The sequence below is a fragment of the Hemiscyllium ocellatum genome, chromosome 10 (genome assembly GCF_020745735.1).
Source record: "Hemiscyllium ocellatum isolate sHemOce1 chromosome 10, sHemOce1.pat.X.cur, whole genome shotgun sequence".
Taxonomy (NCBI): Eukaryota; Metazoa; Chordata; class Chondrichthyes; order Orectolobiformes; family Hemiscylliidae; genus Hemiscyllium; species Hemiscyllium ocellatum.
The window spans coordinates 71563195-71590291 of record NC_083410.1 but is presented as its reverse complement, the minus strand read 5'-3'; the positions used below and the strand labels follow the sequence as shown (position 1 = coordinate 71590291).

Below are 27097 nucleotides of genomic sequence, written 5' to 3'. Positions count from 1 at the left end.
ATCAAATCATGAGGGGCACGGATAAGATGAATAGCTAAAGTCTTTTTCCTCAGGGTATGGGTGTCCAAAATTAGAGGGCATAGGTTTAAGATGAAAGGGAATTATTAAAAGGACCGGAGGGCAAGTGTTTCATACACGGGGTGGTGCATATATATGGAACCAGCTGCTAGAGGGAGTGGTAGAGGCGGTACAAATACAACATTTAAAAGACATTTGAACAGGTATATGGATAGGAGGGATATGGGCCAAATGCAGGCAAATGGTACTGGTTCAGTTTAGAAACCACATGCAGAGGATGATGAATGTATGGAATGAGCTGCCAGAGGAGGTGGTGAAACCTTTTAGCATTGCAACATTTTAAAAGCCTTTGGATGAGCATATGAATAGGAAGTGTTTACAGGGACATACGCCAAATGCTGGCAAATGGAACTAGGTTAATTTAGATATTTGGTCTGCATAGATGAGTTGGACCAAAGGTTCATTTCTGTGCTGTACGTCTCTTTGACTCCACAATTATAAGTGTGAGGTAATCCATTTTGGACTGAGAAAAGATGCATCAGGGTATTTTCTCAATAGTATGAAGTTAAATTTAAGCAAGTGTTCAAAGAGACTTGGTATTCAGGTACATATATAGATCTTAAAAATGTCACAAACAGGTGAGGGTATGCTGCAGATTTATAAAACCCTGGTTGGATCCCCTTGGAGCTGATCTTGGCATCACACGCGTGGAAGGATATATTGGCCTTGGAGGAAGTATAATGTAGGTTTGCAAGAATGTTACCTAGACATAAGGGGTTAGAGTATGAGTAGAGAATGTACAAATCAGGCCTGTTTTCTGTAAAATTTAGTAGATTATAATGATCTGATCAAAATCTTCAAGATATTAACAAGAAAAGACAAGGTAGATAAACAATTTCTACTTGTTGGAGATCTTAGAACTAGTGGATATGGTCTAAACATTAAAACCAGACCATTCTGGAGTAATATAGGACACATGTCTACACACAAATTAGTAATGTTTCAAACTCTTCCACAAATGGCAGTTGATGCTAAATCAGTTCTAATTTTAGATTCAGGATAGATAAATATTTGATTAGCAAAGGTATTAACACAAAGACACCTATATGGAGTTAGGCCACAGGTCAACCATGATCTCATTGAATGGTAGAATATGCTTGTGGCTTACTCCTATTCCTTTGTTTCTGTGTTAAGGAAGTTGTCAGAGAAAAGATGGATATGTTGGTCATCTTCCAAGATTCTATAGACTCTGGAACCGTTCCTATAGATTGGTGGGTACTTTATGTGTGTCTGTTTAAGAACAAATGTAGAGAGAAAAGTAGGGGAATTATAGACCAGTCAGACTGGTGTTGATTGTGGAAGAAATGATAGAATCTATAATGAAAGGTTTAATAGCAGAGCAGTTGGAAAACAGTGACAGGATTGAGCAAAATAGGCATGGATTTACCAAAGAGAAATCATGTTTGATAACTCTACTGGAATTCTTCGAGGACTAGTAGAATTGATGGAGGGAAACAGTGGATGTGAATTATTTGGACTTCCAGAAGGCTTTTGACAAAGTCAAATATAAGGAGTTAGTGACCAAATTAAAATGTGCAGGATTGGAATGTGGGTATTGAGATCAATAGAAAACTGGTTTGCAGACAAAAAACGTTAAGTAGGAATGAACAAATATTTTGCAGTCGCTCATGAAGTATTACAGGGACCAACGCTAGAACCCCAGTACTTACGATATATATTAATGATTTAAATGAATGAATGATCTGAATGCTGTAACTTCAGTGAGAGGAATGTGCTATGAGACCTTAGTGTCCTCGTAGACCAGTTGTGAAAGGTGTGCATGCAGGTGCAACAGGCAGTCAAAAAGTCAATTAATGTGGAGACCTTCATAGCAAGAGGATTTAAGTATGAGAGCAGGGCTGCCTTGCTGCAATTATACAGAGTCTTAGCGTGACCACACCTGGAATATTGTGAGCAGTTTTTATCTCCTTATTTGAGGAGGGATGGTGGTCTTGCTATAGACGTGGTGCAGCAAAGGTTAACCAGACTGAATCCTGGCATGGCAGGGCTGACGTTTGAGGAGAGGTTCAATCAATTAAGATTATATTTACTGGCATTCAGAAGAATTGTGAGGAGTGATGGGTCTCATAGCAATCTATAAAATTCTGACAGGACTAAAAAGTTATATGGAGAGAGGATGCTTTTAGATGGCAGGGGAGTCCAGAGCCAAGGGTCACTGTCTAGGATATGGGATAAACTATTGAATTAATATGAGGAGAAATCTTTTTGCCTAGGGAGTGATGGATTTTGTGAAATTCTCTGCTACAGAAAGCATTTGTGGCCAAAACATTGTATTATCTCAAGAAGGTGCTGGATATAGCACTTGGAGTTCAAGGAATCACAAGGATAGGGGAGAAAAGATCATAACATAGGAGTAGAGATTAGGCCATTCAACCCATCGAGTCTGCTCCACCATTCAACCATGGTTGATAAGTTTCTCAACCCCATTCTCCCGCTTTCTCCCCATAACCTTTGATCCCCTTCACAATAAAGAATGTATCTATCTCCATCTTAAATATACTCAAAGACCTGGCTTCCACAGCCTACTGTGGCAGTGAATTCCGTAGATTCACTACTTTCTGACTTAAGAAGTTTCTCCTATATCTCTTACTCTAAGGCTGTGCTCTTGGGTCCCAGCCTCTCCAGCTAATGGAAACATCTTCCCAACATCCACTCTGTCCAGGCCATTCAGTATTCTGTAAGTTTCAATTAGACCCCCCCGTCATTCTTCGAAACTCCATTGAGTATAGACCCAGAGTCCTGAAACATTCCTCAAATGTTAAGCCTTCCATTCCTGGAACCATTCTCGTGAACCACCTCTGGACCCACTCAAGGGCCAGTACATCCTTCCTGAGGAATGGGGCCCAAGAGTGCACACAATACTCCCAATATGGTCTGACCAGAGACTTATAAAACCTCAGAAGTGCATCACTGTTTTTATATTCTAGTCTTCTCAAAATAAGTGTCAACATTGTATTTGCATTCCTAACTACTGACTCAACCTGCAAGTTTACTTTAAGAGAATCCTGGACTAGAACTCCCAAGTCCCTTTGCAATTTAGATTCTTAGATTTTCGCCCCATTTGGAAAATAGTCTATGCCTCTATTTTTCTCACCAACTTACACAACCTCACATTTTCCCATGTTGTATTCCATCTGTTACTTTTTTTGCCCACTCTCCTAACCTGTCTAAATTCTTCTGTAGCCTCCCCACCTCCTCAATACTACCTGACCCTTATCTTTTTATATCTGCCCTCAGTTCCTTCATCCAAATCATTAATGTATAAAGTGAAAAGTTGTCGTTATACGCTCCCCCTTGCGGAACACCACTAGTCACTGGCTGGAATAGGCTTTTGAATTGAATTGCAAGGCTGCGAGTTATACAATTAAAATATATGCCATTATAATTTTGCAGATTGTAGTCCATGACAGGGCCCAGATATTAGTTCAAGCCTCTCATATAAATTTTGAGTTTCAGACCTTTACTGTAGTGAATACAGTGTGAGGATTTTTAATGTCCAGTTTGTCATCTTATTACAGAACTATTACATTTACAGTCTCACTTTATATATGCCAGATAAGTTTAGTATCTTTCATGATATCACTGCAATGTAGAAAATTGTTTCATAATATGATTGATGCTTGAAATTGTATAGAATATGTTCCTCACATTGATTAAAAGGACTGACAACAATGTTTTCTACATTTAGGTTAAATGTCTATTACAGTGACTCAATCTTGACAGTAAGTAACACTACAAACATTATTCTGTGTGTTTGTTCCCGACAGGGGGCGAACCAATTTGGATTCCTTACTCATTTAAGTTTGAACCTTCTTCCAGTGAATGTACAGGAAAACAATATGTGAAGCGTACTTGGTACCGCAAATTTGTGGGTGTGATACTCTGCAACTCATTACGGTACAAAATTTTCCTGTCTGAAGGCCTAAGAGGTAAGTGGCCAATGAATGTACACTATTCTGTCATGCAGCTGAGTATGTTTTCTGCATCCTCTGTGCACTTGTTCATGTAGACAAAGTGATCTTCATGCATGTATAAATGGATGCAAATATAAATATTAAAGTGCACACGGACTCATGCATGAGTGCACATATGTGAAAGTGTAAATGCAGATTTATATTTAAATGTATATATACAGATGACGACAGATGTCTACATATACATCACTCATACATATTCGTCAGAATCATCAAATGATTACTGAATACACTAAAGTCATTTGGCCCATTGAGTCTGTGCCAGTTCTATGCAAAAGCAACCTGGCTGGTCCCTTTTAATCTCTTTCTCCACTTTTTATTCTTGTAACTGATAATTTTTTTCCTCTTCAGCTAGTCTCCAATTATTTTGAAAGTACAATTAATTCTGCCTCCACCACGCTCTCAACATGTGTCCCATAACCTAACTATTTGCTACATAGAAAGGCTTTTTCCTACAGTCACCTTTGGTTCTTGCCCATTTGCCTTAAATCTGTATCCACTGATTCTTGCTGCATCTTCCAAATGGAACAGTTTCTCCCTATTGTTTCTATCTGGACGCATCATAATTTTAAATATGTCAATCAAATCTCCTCTAAATCTTCTCTAATCCTGCTCCAAGAACAGCCAAACCTCTTCAATTTATCCACAAACTGAAGTGTCTCATTCCTCAAGACATTCTCAATAATAGTCTCTCTGTTGTCTCAAAACCTACCTAAAGCTTGCTGCCCAAAATTGAACATAATACTTTTATTGAAAGTTTTTTTTATTGTTTTTAAATATATGCATCCAAAGGTGGTAATATATTCAAAGAGGATGGTGATGATAGTGTTGTTGTATATACGCAAGTCTATATATACATGAGTTAAAAGTATATCTTGCATAGGAAGTTTGTGCTTCTGTACATACCAATGTATGATAGGTTAATATCATCAACAACCCTTGGAATACATTGGCTCATAGTTGGATGAACATATTAAAAAAAAGCTTCAAATCCAGCAAACTGTGGAGAACACAAAGTGGACCTCATTTATTTGGAGGAAGTAATGAAACCTTTCAGATTTGAAGCGTTTAACTGATTACAATCTTATGTGCTAATTTTTGAATAAACTGTGGTAACATCGTAATCAGAAAATTCTGTTAATATTATTTTCTATAAAGATTCTTCGGTACAGGAATACCTCCTAGACTTCAGCATTTAATCCGTCAATCAGAGTAAAAAAGGTTTTAGAAATAGCTTTAAAATTCTGATTCCTTAGGTTCCCCAAAAGTCTTCAGAGTAGAGATTGTTTCTACTTAAACAAGCAATTGAAAGCCAGAGTAGTCATAAGACATAGGAGTGGAAGTAAGGCCACTCGGCCCATCGAGTCCACTCCGCATAAGTGGACAAAGTTGCAAATGGGAATTAGCAAAGGAACATAGAAAAGCTGTGCATTCATTCACTTCCAACTATTTTATGTTCTGATGTTGGTACTGTTGTGATCCCAACTAATGTAATTATCGGACAGGTCAAACTGAAATCTGGCTTGATAGATTTTCTTTTGTTGATTTTAATGAGGTCTTTCACTAAAATACAAACATGCATATTTGGCTTCGACAATAAAATAAATGTTTATTATTATAGAATAGATGTCAAAATTGAATAAACCAAACTATTTACATATAGCACAAGTATAAATATTTCAAAATAAATGGTAAAATACTTTAGTCCCAAAAGTGTTCCTTTACAGAAATCAAACAAAGGAAAATTACTCACTCAATCATGTCTATAGGGTTCAACTTGATCGATGCTTCACTTCACAGTCTTCAAAATCTGATAATCTTTTTCTTAAGTCTCATTCAACTGATCTTAGATTTTTATCAATTTCAAATAACCCTTTCACATTTTTAATGAACACTCCTCATCTGGAATTTTAAAACTAAACTCCTTGCATTGAGGTAATCTATTTTTTAACGTATCTAAACTGTATCCTTTCTTCAAGAGAAACTGCTGTACATATCCATCTTCAACCAAAACTTGTGCAAACTGAAACCAGAAATTTTCTTTAAAACGCAGGTGTTTCCCTTAAACCAAAAACAATAAACACCATTTGAATCCGCGTAACTGAAGCCGAATGCATGAAATGGCTTCCTTTATTTGATTGTAAAATCTCTTTCCCAAGGTACACCAATTGCCATTAGCCTCCAAGAACTATTTCTCTTTGTTTTGAAAGAAATCACCAAGCCTAGAACCACTTACAAGTTGATCATTAAACACTATTCATAGACAGAACAAAACCATACAAACCATTAGCTTAGAAACCAAATTCCAAAATAAATGATTTTAAAATTTATATAATCATTTTTGATGAATCATAGTACTATGAAAAGTTATCTAGTAGAAGAATTCATGATCACCATGCTACCTGACCTTTTGAAAGATATTGATGACCTATGTTTTCTGTTTTTAGTGATTAGATTGCTGATAATTTATCTGGATTTATAGTTCTGGGATCTCTTTTATAAAGTGGTATAAAAGTACTGAAAAGGTGAGAAAAGGTTGATGTATGATGCAGTTCAGAAAAGGCTTACTAGACTAATGCCAGGGATACACGGATTTATAAGGAAAGCTTGGACAGAATAAGTTTATGTATGTCAGAATTCAGAAGAGCAAGCTACAAATTTATTGGAACATACAATATCCTGAAGACTCTTGATATGGTGCAAGTTGGCGATTCTTTCATCTTGTGGGAGACAATAGAATTAGAGATTATTATTTAAGAACATTTAAGACATAGATGAGGAGAAGTATTTTCTCATGGAAGGTCATGAATCTTTAAAACTCCTTTCCTCAAAAGGTGGTGGAAACAGCCTTTGAAACTCTGTAGGGCAGGATTCTTAGTAAGGGGTGAAAGATTATCTTGGATAGGCAGGAATGTGCAGTAATCAGAATATCCATGATCTTGAATGGTGTAATAGGTTTGTGAGGCCATGTGACAACTTGCTGCTCTTAATATGTATTATTATAAAATAGATTGCTTAGGAGTAATCAGATAAAGGTCACTCAGATTTTGGAAAGATTTAGCAGGATATACATTCTATAAGAAACCTCCATGCAAAATTTTGGATTCAGAAGGCCACAGATACCTAAGGTGTGAAGTTGACAATTCAAAAATAATTTTAAGGTAGATATTTAAAAAGCAGTGTTTAGATATGCTTTATGATCTGAATAGACACAAAAAATATACAACCTATGACAATTGGGGATGATTTACTGATACCAGAGGATGGTTGGCACTGTTGATCTCAGTGGCTCATGATGGCAGCATCCTGCTGATTCGCCAGAATGTTCTGAAATCCTTCTCATGGCCTTCCTCCATCTTCCATCTAAAGAAGACTGTTGTCTAATGAACAGTGGCTCTTGACAGATCTGACCCTAATGAGGATGACTTAATATATACATATTATGTCTAGTCCATAGTAGTTTACTAAGTGTCAATTCACCTGTCTGATGCCTTCTATCCAATGAATAGAGGACAGATACAATGGTGGCTCAGTGGTTAGGGCAGCATGGTAGCTCAGTGGTTAGCACTGCTACCTCTCAGCGCCAAGGACCCGGTTCGATTCCACTCTTGGATGACTGTCTGTGTGAAATTTGTACATTCTCACAATGTCTGTGTGGGTTTCCTCCAGGTGCTCTGGTTTCCTCGCACAGTCACAAAGATGTGCTAGTCAGGTGAATTGGCCATGCTAAATTACCCATAGTGTTCAGGGATGTGTAGGCTAGGTGCATTAGTTAGGGGAAATGTAGAGTAATAGGTGTAGGGGAAATCCACCGCGTCTGGGTGGCTTACTCTTTGGAGGGTTGGTGTGGACTCGGGCCAATGGCCTATTTCCACATTGTAGGGATTCTAATTCTAATATCAGGATATTTCCATCCCTCTCTTTCCATCTCCCAGTTTGAGGTCAAAGATCCATTCTTTCAAAATACTTACATAGATAACAGGTGTACAGGCCTTCAGACAACTCCCTGACAGCAACAGGGTAAGTTTCATGACATTAATCTCTATCTTGTCTTGGTCCCTGGTTTAGAATTGCTGATACTTTTGAAAAAAAATCAAAGATGTAGCTGTAGTCTTACAGGAGTTCTACACCAAACAAAAAAAAATTACCTTATTAAGATTTCTGACATGAAGGGGTGACCCACCAAAGCTAGAAAGTTAACACTAAAATATAAATACGAAATTCAGGATGCTTCTTTGTCCTGAGAATGATGAGCATGTAGTACCACAAAGTAAGTAGCATATATGCATTTGATAAACACACCAAATAAACACATAAGAGAGTAAATATCCTGATAGGGTTAGATGAAGAAATGTTCTCCTGTGAAACAGTATCATTGGCAAAGATCAATTGAACCAAACAAGCCATTTCATTTCTGTGGACTCCTGCTTTTGTTAAAAGATAACTAAAGTCATGAAGCTCAACAAAATCTACTTGAGTTCAAATAAATAAATAGATGCATCTACGTAGTCAGCAGAGACAGAAGTAAATGAGTGATTGATGTTTCATCACAGCTGAAAGAGTAATAACCCTGGAAATGCTTTTCATTGTTAATTAAGAACAGCATTTCATTTAATTTAGGAAAACATGTGTCTTTTTGCCTTTTCCTGTTGGCATCATGTTTATCTTTTTATCTCTTGGGATTCCTATGCAGTAATAAGTGATCAGTCTCCTTCTGGAATTCTTCTATCCATGCACTGCCAGATAGTGTAGATCCTGCCAGAGTTCACAGCTGCACACTGGAAAGGCAAACTGGAAGGAGCTGTAAGGAAATTGAGAGTTACAGGAAGGAATGAGGAATATATGGCTGAATATGCATGGCCCCATATCTTTTTAAGCTGAATCTGATTGATCTAGATTGTCATCATAGCCACTCATGGATGGGAACTTGGCACTATGAATGGCATGGATTTTTTAAATGTATCCATTGTACTTGTATCCGACTTCCAGGTTTCCCAACTGATTGAAATGAGTGGTCACCATGATGATCTGTATCGATCTATTTCAGCTTGGCAATAAACGGGGTCATGTGAGGATCAGAGCTGAAGTATGGTATTGATCTCCAGACAGAGCCTGAAGCTACTGAAAAGGAGACTTCCAGCAATTATTCTAAACAGGGAGCTGTGGGCTGCAAGGGCCACAGGATATCCTGTTTCTTGCAAGCAGGAAGAAGGAGCTGCATTTGAAAGCAAGAGGGCATTGTTGAAAGTGACTGGACAGGTCAGCAATAGGGAGTGCAGTGCTATATTCCTGGATACAGTGCAGAAGAAAAAAAAATCAATGGCCTGTTCAGGATAACAAAGGTTATCTACAAAGGCATTAACTACATCATCATGCTGCATCTTCAACTGTATTCCTAATACAAACTCACCTTATAGGTGCACCTGATCTCTCTTCACATCCCCATCTCTCAGCAATGCAATGTCACACTTATCTCTTAAAGTAACCTTTCACAAATATTCCCTTTTCATTCTTTGAATGCATTCAATGCGTTGTATTTAGAAGTTTCCTCTCTCTCCTTATAAGTAAGCACTAAAATCATGAAGAGGTAATGAACTAGTTCCAGGCTTGTCTACTTTTACAAATGCATGGAAAGCAGTTTTGGAGATAAGTTAGGTCTGGCATTGCTACCCATTTGGCTTGAAAGAATAAGGTCTGCCAGCCACTTGGAACAGAGTTATTGTATTTAAAATCTTTATGCAAGCAGGCAATGAAAAATAGAGTGAATATAATGATAGGAAGGGGGGTGCAGTGGGTCGGCCGGGACAGTCAGGTTTGTGGATTTTGGGCAGGAGGTAGAAACGGGCGATGCAGGGTTGTGGGACTATGAGGTTGGAGGCGGTGGATGGGAGATCCCCTGAGGTGATGAGGTTATGGATGATCTGGGAGATGATGGTTTGGTGGTGGGAGGTGGGGTCATGGTCAAGGGGGCAGTAGGAGGAGGTATCCTCGAGAAGGCGTTTGGCCTCAGCGGTATAAAAGTCGGTGCGCCTCCCTTGTCTGCCAGTTTGATGGTGAGGTTGGGGTTGGAGCGGAGGGAGTGGAGGGCTGCACGTTCCGAGGGTGAGAGGTTGGAGTGGGTAAGAGGGGTGGACAGGTTGATAAGTCCTTATCAAGCCCTGATGAAGGGCTTATGCCCGAAACGTCCAATTTCCTGTTCGTTGGATGCTGCTTGACCTGCTGCGCTTTTCCAGCAACACATTTTCAGCTCTAAATATAATGATAACTGAGCAGCATCCTAACCATGTCATCTCCTACACGCTCTTTGGTTCTTTCTCAAGAGGAAGTGCAGAAGAAGGAAAAGACTCCTCAAACTCAAAAGCACCATTCCAGTTCCAGACCTCATGCACAACATTGGGGTATCACATAACTTTCTCAAATCTCAAATAACTACAAGTTCATGATGGAGACAGATATCAGTGAATAGACCTATCAGAAGCTGAAGGCTCTTAAAGATTTGCTCAGCTGGATTCAAATGCTGAACCTTGGGGTCCATTAAATTACAAGGAAATTTGAAAACTGCAGCATAAAATACCCAAAATTCTGTCAGCCTTTCAAATTGCACTGCACATAATTGTGAAGTCTACCTTTAGCATGAATGCCTGCTGATTCAGACATTTAAATTGATGTCATATTCCATCTGCATGGAGCATCAGATCCAGAAGGCAACTGTGTGCTTGCTGGCTGTCACTGGTGGCCTGCACATTCAAAATGCCACCTTGAGGAAAACTATTCGATATCTCACTAAAGTGCAACAAACTGCTTTCTAGGTGTTGGCTACTATGGAAGTAAGGGTGAACCATGGGAGGGAAGATGCAGAAAGGGGTAATGGAAGTTGGCATGCTGCACAAAACACTTCTACTTCTAATCTCTCATAATTTCGCTAATCCCCCCCAAGTCAGAATGCCACACACTATCTCCTATCTCAATGGCCTTGTGTATCCCTATACAGATGCATAAGAATCACAGATACCAAGGCATGGATGGTCTGTCTGCTATAAGCAACTGAGCAGAATCCCTCATGCCCTATTGAAGTGACAAGGTTAGTACGACATTGAAATAATTTTTTAAAAAAAGGAATGAATAAAAGATTTTTAGTTGTACAAAGGTATTCAGCACCAAGCAAAAGTTGCATTTCTGTTTCATCTCATGCATCATAAAATTTACCTTTCCTTTTGGGATCTTGCCCATTTTTCCTGCTGCAGAGAAATAACCTTCTATCTTGTGAAGAATGGGAGGAAAATAGTTAGATGCAAACAATGGATGGGCATGAAAGACACATGTCAAATGTGGGTTAATTTCATGCTAGAGCCTGGGTGGCTACTTAATATGTTCAGAATGTATGCGCAAAATGTTTCCACAATCGAGAGTTAAAGCCTGCCTGAATCTGCACATTCTGCACATTGCTAACAGTGCTGAATGTGACTGCTAATGGCCTCGAACCAATACATTCTTCTTCCAGAAGTTACACCATGATCACATCTTCCTGTCCTAAGCTCTGGTTCTTGCTGCTATGCAGTGCACTGCAAACCACTTAAGTTCTGATACTTTGGTGATGAAGGAAAGGTGCCCCAGCATTGTCCAAATGTGCATTCAATAATCTAATTGCTTGCTCTAAAATGGCTGTCATGGTCATGGAGCTTTTGTTGTATCTTATCTTGGTGTTACTGTTTATCCTTCACCAAGGTTCAGAAAAGGTTTAGAAGAATGTTGCCAGAGTTGGAGGATTTGAGTTATGGGGAGAGGCTGAATAGGCTGGAGCTGTTTTCTCTGGAGCGTTGGAGGCTGAGGGGTGACTTTATAGAGGTTTATAAAATCATGAGGGACATGGATAGGATAAATAGACAAGGTCTTTTCCCTGGGGTGGGGGAGTCCAGAACTAGAGGGCATAGATTTATAGAGAGAGGGGAAAAATTTAAAAAGGACCTAAGGGACAACTTTTTCACGCAGAGAGTGGTGCATATATAGAATTAGCTGCTAGTGGAAGTGGTAGAGGCTGGTATAATTACAGCATTTAAATGGCATCTGCATGGGTATACGAATAGAAAGGGTTTAGAGGAATATGGGCCAAGTGCTGGCAAATGGGACTAAATTAGCTTAGGATATCTAGTCAGCATAGACGAGTTGGACCGAAGGATCTATTTCCGTGCTTTACATCTCTATGACTCTGTGGTGTTATCAGCCACATTTTCATCCAGGAACCCTTGTTTCCAATGTAATTTGCTGACTCTGCTTCAAGATGTGACCATCTCAGGGAGGCTTGACTTGCTGGATAGAAGTATTATGGCAGTTCCTTGGGAATCTTGCACAGATATTTATAATCTCCTAGTGGTTTGCTGATGAAGTGAGCATTGATGATAAAGATTTCAGGGTGACCTGCAAATGCCTAGAATGCCTCCTGTATAGAGTAGATCATTTCTACTGGAGCAGTAGGAAGCCCGAGAGAGCTGACTAGCCTCATCAGTTGGCAAACATTTACCTGTGAGATGCATGTGTGCAGCAGATTGAGAGATTCTATGAATATCATCTGCAAATCTCTGGAAGAGCCAGAAGTGACGAATTTAAAGTCAATGGTGACTTTTAAGCTGCTGGCAATGTATGGTCACTGGCCAATTTGGCAAGAGATCATCTTTCAAGAAGCTGCAAATGGTAGGAAACTCTGAGCTTTTAGAGGCACTGATGTTCAGACCAGAAACTTATCCTCTGCCTGTAAGCACTGTGTTGGGAGCCTTGCCTCATGGGGCTCTGTACTCATTCCTCTCTTTCAAGAAATGGCAGGTCATTGAGGAATAGCATGTTGCTGTTTGTCTTGGTACTGCACTTTGTTCCCAATCTAAAAACTAAGATAAAGCTGCATTAAACAGCTCCAGAGCTGATCTGAAAGTTCACAGCTGGGAAATCCAAATCAATCTGGTGTAGATGCCAAAATAGCAGAAATTATTTCTGAAATTGTGGAAAACACCTTCGCAAAGCAATGAAAACACACACTCAGAGTAAGTTCTGTGAGCAAATGCCTTTCATTTAGTAAGGAAGTAGTAGGAGCAGCACAGTGACTCAGTGGTTTGATATTAAAACCTTTGATATCAAAGGCTGTCACTCTCATCTCACCTCTGGAATTCAACTCTTTTGTCCATGTTTGAATCTGGATTAGTGGTGCTGGAAAAGCACAGCAGTTCAGGCAGCATCCGAGGAGCAGTAAAATCGACGTTTCGGGCAAATGCCCTTCATCAGGAATACAGGCAGAGTGGCTGAAGGGTGGAGAGATGAATGAGGTGGGGGTGGGGAGAAAGTAGCATAGAGTAGTTTCAGGGCAGAGGAAATGACCTGGGAGTTACAGTGGGAGAGGGACTCCCTGAGATTCTTGTAGAGAGAGGAGGGAAACTTGTCCATGTTTGAACCAAGGCTGTAATGAGGTCAGGAGCTGAGTGGCCCTGATAAACCCAAACTGGGCATCAATGAGCAGTCTATTACCGAGCAGGTGCTGCTATCAAGCAGCACCTTCCATCAGTTTATTAATGATCGGGAGTAGACTGATGGGGCAGTAATTAGCCACTTTGGATTTATCCTGCTTTTTATGCAAATGACATACCTGGGCAATTGTCAGGTGGATGCCAGTATTGCAACTCAACTGGAAAAGCTTGGCTAGGGGAGTGGCATGTTCTGGAGCACAAGTCTTCAGTAATATTGCCAGAATGTTGTCAGGGTCCATAGCCTTTGCAGTATCCAGAGTCCAACTGGTTCTTGCTATCACAGGGAGTAAATTGAATTGGCTGAAGACTGCTATTTATAATGCTGGCAACCACTGAAGGAGGATGAGCTAGATCATCCACTTGGCACTTCTGGGCTGAAGATTGCTGCAAAAACTTCATCCTTATCTTTGCACTGATATGCTGGGCTCTTCCATCATTGAGATGGGGATATTTGTAAAGACTCCTCCTTCAGTGAGTTGTTTAATTGTCCACCACTATTCATGACTGGAGGTGACAGGACTGGAGAACCTAGATTTGATCAGTTGGTTGCATTCATCCACTTAGCTCTGTCTATCTTGCTGCTTATGTTGTTTGGCATGCAAGTAGTCCTGTTTGATGGCTTCAACAGGTTGGCACCTCATTTTTAGGTATGTCTGATTTTGCTCCTGCTATGCCCTCCTGCATTCTCCATTGAACCAGAGTTGATCCCCTGGTTTGACAGTAATGACTGAGTGGGGGATATGCTGTGTCATAAGATTACAGATTGTGCTGTAGTATAATTCTGCTGCAAGTGATGGGCCATAGCACCACATGTATGTCTAGTCTTGAGTTGCCAGATCTATTCCAGGTCTGATCCATTTAGCAAGGTGATGGTGCTGCACAACATAATGGAGGTTATTCTCAAAATGAAGGCAGGACTTCATCTCCACAAGGACTATGTGCTGGTCATTCTTACTGTTAATATCATGGGCAGATGCATCTGCAGCTGGCAGATTGGTAACGATGAGGTCCAGTATGCTTTTCATTGTTGTGGTTCTGTTCGCTGAGCTGGGTATTTGTGTTGCAGACATTTCGTCCCCTGTCTAGGTGACATCCTCAGTGACATCCTCGCCTCCTGCGAAACGCTTCTGTATTGTTTCCTCCGGCATTTATAGTGGTTTGTCTCTGCCGCTTCCAGTTGTCAGTTCTAGCTGTCCGCTGCAGTGGCCGGTGTATTGGGTTCAGGTCGATGTGTTTGTTGATAGAATCTGTGGATGAGTGCCATGCTTCTAGGAATTCCCTGGCTGGTCTCTGTTTGGCTTGTCCTATAATAGTAGTGTTGTCCCAGTCGCATTCATGTTGCTTGTCATCTACATGTGTGGCTACTAAGGATAGCTGGTCGTGTCATTTTATGGCTAGTTGGTTTTCATGGATATGGATCGTTGGCTGTCTTCTTGTTTGTTCTATGTAATGTTTTGTGCAGTCCTTGCATGGGATTTTTTATACTATGTTGGTTTTGCTTATGCTGGGTATCGGGTCTTTTGTCCTGGTGAGTTGTTGTCTGAGAGTGGCTGTTGGTTTGTGTGCTGTTATGAGTCCTAGTGGTCGCAGTAGTCTGACTGTCAGTTCAGAAATGTTCTTGATGTATGGTAGTGTGGCTAGTCCTTTGGGTTGTGGCACGTCCTCATTCCGTTGTCTTTCCCTTAGGTATCTGTTGATGAAATTGCAGGGGTATCCGTTTTTGGCGAATACATTGTAGAGGTATTCTTCTTCCTCTTTTTGCAGTTCTGGTGTGCTGCAGTGTGTTGTTGTCCTTTTGAACAATGCCTTGATGCAACTTCATTTGTGTGTGTTTAGGTGGTTGCTTTCGTAGTTCAGGACTTGGTCTGTGTGTGTGGCTTTTCTGTATACCTTTGTGGTGAATTCTCTGTTCGATGTTCACTGTACCATCACGTCTAGGAATGGGAGTTGGTTGTCCTTTTCTTCCTCTCTAGTGAATCTGATTCCTGTGAGCGCGGCGTTGATGATCCGGTATGTGTCTTCTATTTCTGTGTTTTTAATGATTACAAAGGTGCTATCCACATGGTGGCACAGTGGTTAGCACTGTGGCATCACAGCGCCAGAGACCTGGGTTCAATTCCCGCCTCAGGCGAGTGTGTGGAGTTTGTACATTCTCCCCGTGTCTGCGTGGGTTTCCTCCGGTTGCTTCAGTTTCCTCCCACAGTCCAGAAATGTGCAGGTTGGGTGAATTGGCCACGCTAAATTGCCTGTAGTGTTAGGTGAAGGGGTGAATGTAGAGGAATGGGCTTCGTTTCTGTATCCATACTGTAAGTAATATAAACTAATCTATATCTGAACCAGAGTTTGGGTTGAATTTGCGGTAAGACTGTTCGTTCAAATCTTTGCGTTACAGCTTCTGCTATGAGTCCAGAGATGGGTCATAGAGTCACAGAGATGTACAGTGTGGAAACAGACCCTTCGGTCCAACCCGTCCATGCCAACCAGATATCCCAACTCAATCTGCTCCCACCTGCCAGCACCTGACCCATATCCCTCCAAACCCTTCCTATTCATATACCCATCCAAATGTCTCTTAAATGTTGCAATTTTACCAGCCTCCACCACATCCTCTGGCAGCTCATTCGATACACGTACCACCCTCTGCGTGAAAAAGTTACCCTTTAGGTTTCTTTTATACCTTTCCCCTCTCACCCTAAACCTATGCCCTCTAGTCCTAGACTCCCTGATCCCAGGGAAAATACTTTGCCTATTTATCCTATCCATGCCCCTCATAATTTTGGAAACCTCTATAAGGTCACCTCTCAGCCTCCAACGCTCCAAAGAAAACAGCCCCAGCCTGTTCAGCCTCTCCCTGTAGCTCAGATCCTCCAACCCTGGCAACATCCTTGTAAATCTTTTCTGAACCCTTTCAAGTTTCACAACATCTTTCTGATAGGAAGGAGACCAGAATTGCACGCAATATTCCAACAGTGGCCTAACCAATGTCCTGTACAGCCGCAACATGACCTCCCAACTCCTGTACTCAATACTCTGACCAATAAAGGAAAGTATACCAAACACCTTCTTCACTATCCTATCTACCTGCGACTCCACTTTCAAGGAGTTATGAACCTGCACTCCAAGGTCTATTTGTTCAGCAACACTCCATAGGACCTTATCATTAAGGTGTATAAGTCCTGCTAAGATTTGCTTTCCCAAAATGCAGCATCTCGCATTTAGCTGAATTAAACTCCATCTGCCACTTCTCAGCCCATTGGCCCATCTGCTCAAGATCCTGTTGTAATCTGAGGTAACCCTCTTCGCTGTCCACTACACCTCCAATTTTGGTGTCATCTGCAAACTTACTCACTGTACCTCTTATGCTCGCATCCAAATCATTTATGTAAATGACAAAAAGTAGAGGGCCCAGCACCGATCCTTGCAGCACTCCACTGGTCACAGGCCTCCAGTCTGAAAAACAAGCCTCCACCACCACCCTCTGTCTTCTACCTTTGAGCCAATTCTGTATCCAAATGGCTAGTTCTCCCTGTATTCTATGAGATCTTACCTTGCTAATCAGTCTCCCATGGGGAACCTTGTCGAACGCCTTACCGAAGTCCATATAGACCACGTCTATCCCTCTGCCCTCATCAATCCTCTTTGTTACTTCAAAAAGTTTGTGAGACATGATTTCCCACGCACAAAGCCATGTTGACTATCCCGAATCAGTCCTTGCCTTTCTAAATACATGTACACCCTCAGGATTCCCTCCAACAACTTGCCCACCACTGAGGTCAGGCTCACTGGTCTATAGTTCCCTGGCTTGTCCCTACCACCCTTCTTAAACAGTGGCACCACGTTTGCCAACTTCCAGTCTTCCGGCACTTCACCTGTGACTATCGATGATACAAATATCTCAGCAAGAGGCCCAGCAATCACTTCTCTAGCTTCCCACAGAGTTCTCAGGTACACCTGAGGTCCTGGGGAATTATCCACCTTTATCCGTTTCAAGACATCCAGCACTTCCTCCTCTATAATCTGGACATTTTGCAAGATGTCACCATCTATTTCCCTACAGTCTATATCTTCCATATCCTTTTCCACAGTAAATACTGATGCAAAATATTCATTTAGTATCTCCCCCATTTTCTGTGGCTCCACAGAAAGGCTGTCTTGCTCATCATTGAGGGGCCCTATTCTCTTCCTAGTTATCCTTTTGTTCTTAATATATTTGTAAAAACCCTTTGGATTCTCCTTAATTCTATTTGCCAAAACTATCTCATGTCCCCGTTTTGCCCTCCTGATTTCCCTCTTAAGTATACTCCTACTTTCTTTATACTCTAAGGATTCACTCGATCTATCCTGTCTGTACATGACATATGCTTCCTTCTTTGTCTTAACCAAACCCTCAATTTCTTTAGTCATCCAGCATTCCCTATATCTACCAGCCTTCCCTTTCACCCTGACAGGAATATACTTTCTCTGGATTCTTGCTATCTTATTTCTGAAGGCTTCCCATTTTCCAGCCATCCCTTTACCTGTGAACATCTGCCTCCAATCAGCTTTTGAAAGTTCTTGCCTAATACCGTCAAAATTGGCCTTTCTCCAATTTAGAACTTCAACTTTTAGAACTGGTCTATCCTTTTTCATTACTATTTTAAAACGAATAGAATTATGTCATTGGTCCCAAAGTGCTCCCCCACTGACACCTCAGTCACCTGCCCTGCCTTATTTCCCAAGAGTAGGTCAAGTTTGTGCTGTTGATTTGTTCATATATTTGGTTGTTGAATGTGAAGTGTGTTGTGAGGCACAGGTCCAATAGTTTGTGTATGCAGTCTTTGTTGATAGGTTCCCCGTCTTGTTGTCTGTTCTGTGTGTCCAGCAGGTTGGCTATTGTTTCTCTGGCTAGGGTTTTGTCGATAGAGGTGAACAGTGCCGTTACATCGAATGAGACCATAGTTTCTTCCTTATCTATGTGTATATTTCTGATGTCCAAGAATTCCTGTGTTGACTGTATAGAATGTCTGGATCCGCTGATCAGGTGTTTCAGTTTCTGTTGATTAGCCACTTTGTGTGATGGTGTCCCTGGTAGCGATACAATGGGTCTGAGTGGGATGTCTGGTTTGTGCACTTTAAGTAGTCCATAGAATCTGGGGGTGGTGTTGCTTTCAGGTTTCATTCTCTGTAGGTCAAACCTGGTTATCTCTCCGGTTTTTTTGCAGTTTCTCAGTGTGTTGTTATCCTATTGCTGAGCTGTGGGGTGGGGTCAAACTCCCTCTTTTGGTAGGTGTTGGTATCTGCAAGTAGTTGTTGCGCTTTGTGGATGTACTCTGCTTTGTCCAGGATTACCGTCATTCTGCCTTTGTCTGCTGGTAGTATGATTATGTTCTTATCATTTCTTAGTGTTTTTAGTGCTTCCCTCTCCTTGGTGTTGAGGTTGTGTGTTTGTCTTTTCCTTGTTATCAAGGGTACGATACTTTGTCTCATTGTTTGTTGTGTCTCGTCTGTCAGTCCATTGTTTCAGAGTGTGCATTCGTACACCTGATAACAAGGAAGAAACTATGGTCTCATTCAATGTAACGGCATTGTTCACCTCTATCGACAAAACCCTAGCCAGAGAAACAATAGCCAATCTGCTGGACATACAGAACAGACAACAAGACAGGGAACCTATCAACAAAGACCGCATACTCAAACTATTGGACCTGTGCCTCACAACACACTTCACATTCAACAACCAAATATATGAACAAATCAACGGCACACCCATGGGCTCACCCATCTCTGGACTCATAGCAGAAACTGTAATGCAAAGATTAGAACAAACAGTCTTACCGCAAATTCAACACAAACTCTGGGTTAGATATGTGGATAACACCTTTGTAATCATTAAAAACACAGAAATAGAAAACACACACCGGATCATCAACGCCACACTCACAGGAATCAGATTCACGAGAGAGGAAGAAATGGACAACCAACTCCCAATCCTAGACGTGATGGTACAGAGAACGCCGAATGGAGACTTCACCGCAAAGGTATACAGGAAAGCCACACACACAGACCAAGTCCTGAACTACGAAAGCAACCACCCCAACACACACAAATGAAGTTGCATCAAGGCATTGTTCAAAAGGACAACAACACACTGCAGCACACCAGAACTGCAAAAAGAGGAAGAAGAACGCCCTTACAATGTATTCGCCAAAAATGGATACCCCTGCAATTTCATCAACAGATACCTAAGGGAAAGACAATGGAATGAGGACATGCCACAACCCAAAGGACTAGCCACACTACCATACATAAAGAGCATTTCTGAACTGACAGTCAGACTACTGCGACCACTAGGACTCATAACAGCACACAAACCAACAGTCACTCTCAGACAATAACTCATCAGGACAAAGGACTCGATACCCAGCATGAGCAAAACCAACGCAGTGTACAAAATCCCATGCAAGGACTGCACAAAACACTACATAGGACAAACAGGAAGACAGCTAACAATCCGTATCCATGGACACCAACTAGCCACGAAACAACACGACCAGCTATCCTTAGTAGCGACACACGCAGATGACAAGCAACATGAGTTCGACTGGGACAACACTACTATTATAGGACAAGCCAAACAGAGAACAGCTAGGGAATTTCTAGAGGCATGGCACTCATCCATAGATGCTATCAACAAACACATTGACCTGGACCCAATATACCGGCCACTGCAGTGGACAGCTGGAACTGACAACCAAAAGCAGCAGAGACAAACCACTATAAATGCCGGAGGAAACAACACAGAAGCGCTTCACAGGAGGCTCCGAAACACTGAGGATGTCACCTAGACAGGGGACAAAACGTCTGCAACACAAATTCCCAGCTCAGCTAACAGAACCACAACAACGAGCACCCAAGCTACAAATCTTCTCTCAAACTCTGAATGTTTTTCATTCTTGTTTGTCCCTCACCACCTGCTACAGACGCAATTGAGCAGCTATGTCCTTCAGAACATGACCAGCTCAATCAGTAGTACTGCTGCCAAGCCACTCTTGGTGATGGACATTGAAATTTCCCACTCAGAGTACATTTTGTGCCATTGCCATCCTCAGTGTTTCCTCTAAATATTGTTCAACATAGAGGAGTGCAGATTCATCAGATAAGGAAGGATGGTATGTGATAATCAGCAGAACTGTTTCCCTGCCTATGTTTAACCTGAAGCCATGACACTTCATGAGGCTCAGAGTCAATGTTGAGGATTCCTAGAGCTCCGCCTTTCTAACTGTATACCACTGTGCCACCACCTCTGCGGGGTCTATCCTGTCAGTGTGACAAGACGTATTGAGGAATGGTTGTGGGGGATGGTAATGGTGGTGTCTGGAGCATTGTCTGTGAGGTAGGATTCCCCGTGCATGACTATGTCAGGCTGTTGTTTGATTAGTCTGTGAGCTATCCCAATTTTGGTACTGGCCTCCAGATGTTAGTACGGAGGTCTTTGCGGGGTCAACAGGGCTGTTTCTGCCATTGCCTTTTCTGGTGCCTAGGTCGATGTCAGGTGATCCGTCCAGTTTCACCTCTTTGAGACTTTTTCACAATTGGTACAACTGATTGGCTTGCTAGGCTATTTCAGAGGAGTATTAAGTGCCAACCACATTGCTATTGGGTCTGGAGTCACTTGAAGGTCAGATCAGGTGAAAATAGCAGATTTCCTTCCCTGAGCAACATTAGTGAACCAGATGGGTTTTTCTGATAATTGACAATGATTTTATGGTCATCAGTAGACTCTTGAAGGCAGGCTTTTTGGATCAGAGGTACTACACCATTAGAGCCTGCCCGCACTCACCTTATATACTTGTCCTTTGACAACAGCTATCAAAGTGGCTGTTGGGCATATAATTTCAGAATATGGCAGGTAACTGCTGTGAAACATGGGTGTGGTCTACCTTCCCCTGACAGTTCTACACTATGCAAGAACTGTCAGATTAGAAGTACGGCTCCACATTTGAGGGAGACCTGAACAGAATCACCTGTCCAGAATGTGGAGCTCCTTTCTTATATGAAGTAAAAGGAAGTCCAGAGTGGCAGTCTACACGCAATTGCCATTACCTGAAAAATCTGGCCTGTGGTTCTTAGAAGTGCAGCAGGGGAATAGATGGATGAGCAAGATTGGATCAAAAGTCTTAGCCTGCTTGTAAGTGATACTAAAATAATGTTACGAAATGGGTAGAGAATCCACATTTAGCCAGTGCTTAAACCAGTTCCTCTGTTGGTTTGCACATGATTGCATATAACAAAATTTTACAAGATAGATTTCTGTGGAGAATTTCGAATCGTGTTCTACTGTTACCATGCCAGTTTAGCACCTTTAAACATATACAAGAACAGTAAAGGATGAATTACTTTTCTTTGCTCACTTTTTGCAAGTCTTCAAGTTTTTCACTTTTCAGCATGATGGCACAGATGGAATGGAGAGCTGAATTTGTATTAAGAAGAACACGCCAGACCTCTGGGACTATCAATCTCCTACTCTGTGTCTCAGCTAATTGCCAAAACTTACTTACACATGTTCATGTATTTGTGAAGATGATGGGGCTATGAAGATTTTCTAGTCTCAGTTTGATGGTTTCAATTCAACTAAACAGTTTAAAGCTATTCCAACACATGTATAGTAAATTGAACTCTTTGTCAGTGCCAACACAATTGTCAGAGTCACTTATACTTCCTCATCTCTTCCAGATATGTTTTACAGCATTGCTGATGCTTGGGGAAAAGGGGAGGACCACTGCCAATTTGTTGATTCATTTCTGGAAGGAAGGACAGGAACACATGAGTATCCAGAAACTCTGCCAATCATCCCAGGTAATCACAAAAATCGTGGAGAACAAATTCTGAAGTTGTTTTTGAGAGAATGCACTAATTACACTAACCTGGTGTGTAAAAATGTTCAGATTTTGTGATGACCAACACGGTTGAATATTTATCACTTGGGTCTTTCTGTCTCTACTGATTAAATTGCTCTCTTTACCCATTATTTGGAAGTTTTGGTTAGTGACTTCAGTGAGTGACACTAGTTCAGTACTTTAATTATTAAGACTGACTGATCCTTGTCAGCATGCATAAATACATTTTCTCGCTATGAATTTTACTTTATGGATGCCAGTTATGAATGTATTAGAATGGAATGATGTTCATGTTCAATTCCTGCATTATCATCATGATAATCTTTGCTAGTCAAATACTCGTTAGCTGGTGACCAACCCAAGAGAGTGACTACAGATATGGTCTGATCTTAGCATCCACTTAGTTTATGGTCTGGAATTCTTTATATGTAAATTTTGTAACATAAAGATGTATCGCTATATTTGTATTATAGCATCAGTGGCATTTAAATTAGATACGTTTTTAAATAATCAGTGTTGAACTAAAAAAATGAGATGTGGGAAATAGCCAATGTGTTATAGAGCATGGAAGCAGACCCCTCAGTCCAACCAGTCCATGTTGACCATAATCCCAAATTAAACTTGTCCCCTCCTGCCTGTGTATAGCCCATATCCCTCCAAACCTTTTCTGTTCATATACTTATCCAAATATCTTTTAAACATTGTATTGTACCCCCATCTATCACTTCCTCAGGAAATTGATTCCATGAACCATCCTCTGTGTAAAAGATTTGCCCCTCATGATTTTAAATCTCTCTCGGTTTCACCTTAAAAATATGCCCCCTAGTCCTAGGGGAAAGACAACTACCATTAACCACATTAACCTTTACCTATACCTCTCATTATTTTATAAACTTCTATAAGGTCTCCTCTTAACCTCGTATTCTCCGGTGAAAATATGTCCCAGTCGATCCACCTTTTTTTTTAAGAACTCAAGCCTTCCATACCCAGCAACACCTCAATAAATCTCTTCTGGACCCTCTCCAACTTGATAATGTCCTTCCTATATCTGGGTGACCAGAACTGGACACAGAATCCCAGAAGAGGTCTCACCAATGTCCCGTACAACCTCACTTCCCAACTCCTTTACTCAAAGAACTGAGCAATGGAGGCAAGCGTGATAAACACATTTTTAACCACCCTGTCTAAACTTCACAGAATCATGTAACTGCAGCCCTAGGTCCTTCTGTTCTACCCGGGCTCTCTCATTAAGTGTATAAGTCCTACCCTGCTTTGTTGTACCAAAATGCAATAACTTGGATTGAACTCCATTTCAGCTCTTTGACCCATTTGATCAAGATCCCTTCGTAATCTTAGAAAATTTTCTTCACTGTCTACTGTATCACCAATTTTGGTGTCGTCCACAAGTTTACTAACCATGCCTCCCGTATTCACATTCAAATCATTTATAAATGACAAACAAAAGAGAACCCAGAACCAATGCCTGTGGAACACCGCTGGCCACAGGCCACCAGTCTGAAAAGCAATCCTCCACCACCACTCTCTGTCTCCTGCCATTAAACAAATTATGTATCTAATTGGCAAGTTCACCCTGAATCTCATGTGATGTAACTTTACTAATTAGTCTACCATGCACACCCTTGTTGAATGCTTTACTAAAGTAAACAATGTCGACTGCTCTGCCATCATCAATCTCTTTGGTAACTCTCTCAAAAAACTCAAACAGGTTTGTGAGACATGATTTTCCTTGCACAAAGCCATGCTGACTATCCCTAATCAATTTTTGCCTCTCCAAATGTCCATAAATCCTATCTTTTATAATTACCTCCAACAACTTACCTACAACCAAAGTCAGACTCACAGGTCCATAGTTCCCTGGTTTCTCCTTACAATCTTTCTGAAATAAATGTAAAACATTAGCCATGCTCCAGTCATCAGACACCCACCTGTAGTTATATACGATACATATATTTCGGCAAAAGGTCTTGCAATTTCCTCCCTTACTTCACGCAACATTTTGGGATACATTAGATCAGGTTCTGGAGATTTATCCATATCTATTGCCGGCACGGTGGCACAGTGCTTAGCACTGCTGCCTCCCAGTGCCAAGGACCTGGGTTCAATTCCTGCCTCGGGCAACTGTCTGTGTGGAATTTGCACATTCTCTCCGTGTCTACGTGGGTTTCCTCCCACAGTCCAAAGATGTGCAGGTTAGCCAAATTGGTCATGCTAAATTGCCCATTGTGTTAGGTGAAGGGGTAAATGTGGGTGGGTTGCTCTTTGGAGGGTCGGTGTGGACTTATTGGGCTGAAGGGCCTGTTTCCACACTAAGTTCTTCCTGATGTTCCTCTTCTGTAATGTGAACTGTTTTTCAAACATCAAAGTTTATTTCCCTACATTCTCTAGCCTCCATTTCTTTCTCCACAGTAAAATCAGTGTGAGATATTCATTTAGTAACTCTCCCACTTCCTGAGGTTCAACACAAAGACAACCTCCTTGATCTTTAAGAGGCCTACACTCTCGTTGGTTAGCCTCTTGCTCTTAATGTATTTGTCAAATCTCTTTGGATCTGTGGAGAGAGAGAGTGTGTTAACTTTTCAGATCAATGACTTCTCATCAGAATTGGGAATAATTAAAATTGCATAAGTTTTAAGCAGGTGAAATGGGAAAGGATGGAGATATAACAAAAGCAGGGGGTCTCTAATAGAGTGGTTGAATGACAAAACAGTCTTGCATATTTAAAAGGGAGCTATATTTCATTTATAGAGTCACAGAGTTTTACAGCATTGAAACAGACCCTTTGGTTCAACTGGTTCATGCCAACCATGTTCTCAAACTAAACTAGTCCCACATGTCTGTGTATAGCCCACATCCCTCCAAACCTTTCTGTTCATATATTTATCCAAATTTCTTTTCAATGTTGTAACTGTACCTGCATCCACCACTTCCTCTGGCAGTTCATTCCAAACACAACCACTCTGTGTAAAAACATTGTCTCTCATGTCCTTTTTAAATCTTTTTCCTCCCACCTTAAAAATATGTCCCCTAGTTTTAAACTTCCACCTTAGGGAAAAGACCTTGAAGTAAATAAGTTTGAGACAGGGTGTGAATAGCAACATGATGAACAGCTAGCATCCTTACATCGAGAGGAAAACTAGACAAAGACCAAAACATGCAAAGAAAACAAAATTGCAGTGATTAAGGTTTGAAATTTTTCAATTCATTGTTACATCTGAAAGGTTCTGAAATATCGAAACTAATGAGAGGGTTCTGTTTCTCAAACACCTGTTGAGTTTCACTGGAATACTTGGCTCACAACCACATTCTCAAGGACAAACCTGAAATCGGCAATAAATATTGGTGTGATGCGCACCACCACATCCCTTAAAATGAATAAATAAACACTGCTGAAGGCTAAGGCCAGAGAGATCTTTTATTTCAGATTGTAGCATCTGCAGTACTTTGTTTTAACAAAATTGTAAAAATAAGAAATTTTTAAAAACAGTTAAAAATAATTAAATTTAATACCATGTTAATTCAATAACTGACTTGTGATATGGATTTTTTTTAGGTTATTATCGGAGTTATCGCCAAGAGCCAGTGTCATTTGGCCTGATTGGTGGATTTGGGAAATTTGGTGGGACATCTAATTATTACGTGGGATGGTATGAGTGTGGTGTGCCTATTCCTGGAAAATGGTAATGAAATTGTCCTTTGAAAGATTTAATAACTTGATGCACATTTGAGCTGAATTAAGAGAGTGAGAGAGTACCTTGTTCTTGAATACTGGACAATGTGTCGAATTATCAAGGTTATTTTCGCACGATTTCAAAGACTGTTTGTTCCACAATCTTACTGGAATATGCAACATATTCTTTTTAATATATACATGGAGGACCAGGGCTTAAAATAAACATGCCTGATATCATTGCACTCACTTGTGGTGGTTCCATTTTCTACAGTAGGTAAGGAAATACTGAAAGAATCAACCAATCAAAACTCTGCTGACATGAGACAAAAGAATTCTCTTGAAATTCGGTCTCAGTGTTAGAAATGAAAATTCACTTCTAAATAATCGCTCTGGACAAATTCAAGAGAACAAAGATTTTATTAACAAATTCTGCAGAATTGGACGCCCTCCAAAAGAAGAGCGTACTCAAGCATTACAGCGATCTTTCTTATATAGCAATTTAGAGCCTCCCCATGGCCCCTAGAGGTCACGAGGGTCATTGCTTTACAATGATCTCATTTCTTACAGAGAAAGCATATGATCATGTCCTCATTGTCTCGAACTCCAGCTGCATAACCCACTTCCCTGTCTAATGATATTTTCAGCCCCTGGATTTAGCAACCGTCTCGCACCTTATACTCTTAGCTGGTTGTTTTGCACCATATTAGCAGAAGTATTGTCTCACTCAAGGTTTCGTTATTTTTCAAAGCTGACCCCTTGCCCTCAGCTAGCTTGTTTTTATTACTAACTGCTTACATTGCAATACTGATCGTTAGAAGATCAATCTTTACGTAAATTAGCCCAAACGTTAACATTTCCTTAAAATAAAACAGCCAGTATATATAAAATAAAGTAGCAAGACATACCACATATTTAGTTTGGTTATATATTAAATGTCTAGGGTACTAT

At 40.8% G+C, this 27097-nt stretch overlaps 1 protein-coding gene across 1 annotated transcript in view; it reads left to right on the top strand.

The window, feature by feature from the left end:
- Positions 1-26391, top strand: part of fndc1 (fibronectin type III domain containing 1) — a 364919-nt gene extending 338528 nt beyond the window's left edge. The window contains exons 20-22 of the mRNA XM_060831599.1: positions 3867-4028; positions 22295-22417; positions 26030-26391. Coding sequence (XP_060687582.1) covers positions 3867-4028; positions 22295-22417; positions 26030-26160 — 416 coding nt within the window. The 3' untranslated portion in view covers positions 26161-26391. The remainder of the gene's footprint in view (positions 1-3866; positions 4029-22294; positions 22418-26029) is intronic.
- The last annotated feature ends 706 nt before the right edge of the window (positions 26392-27097 follow it).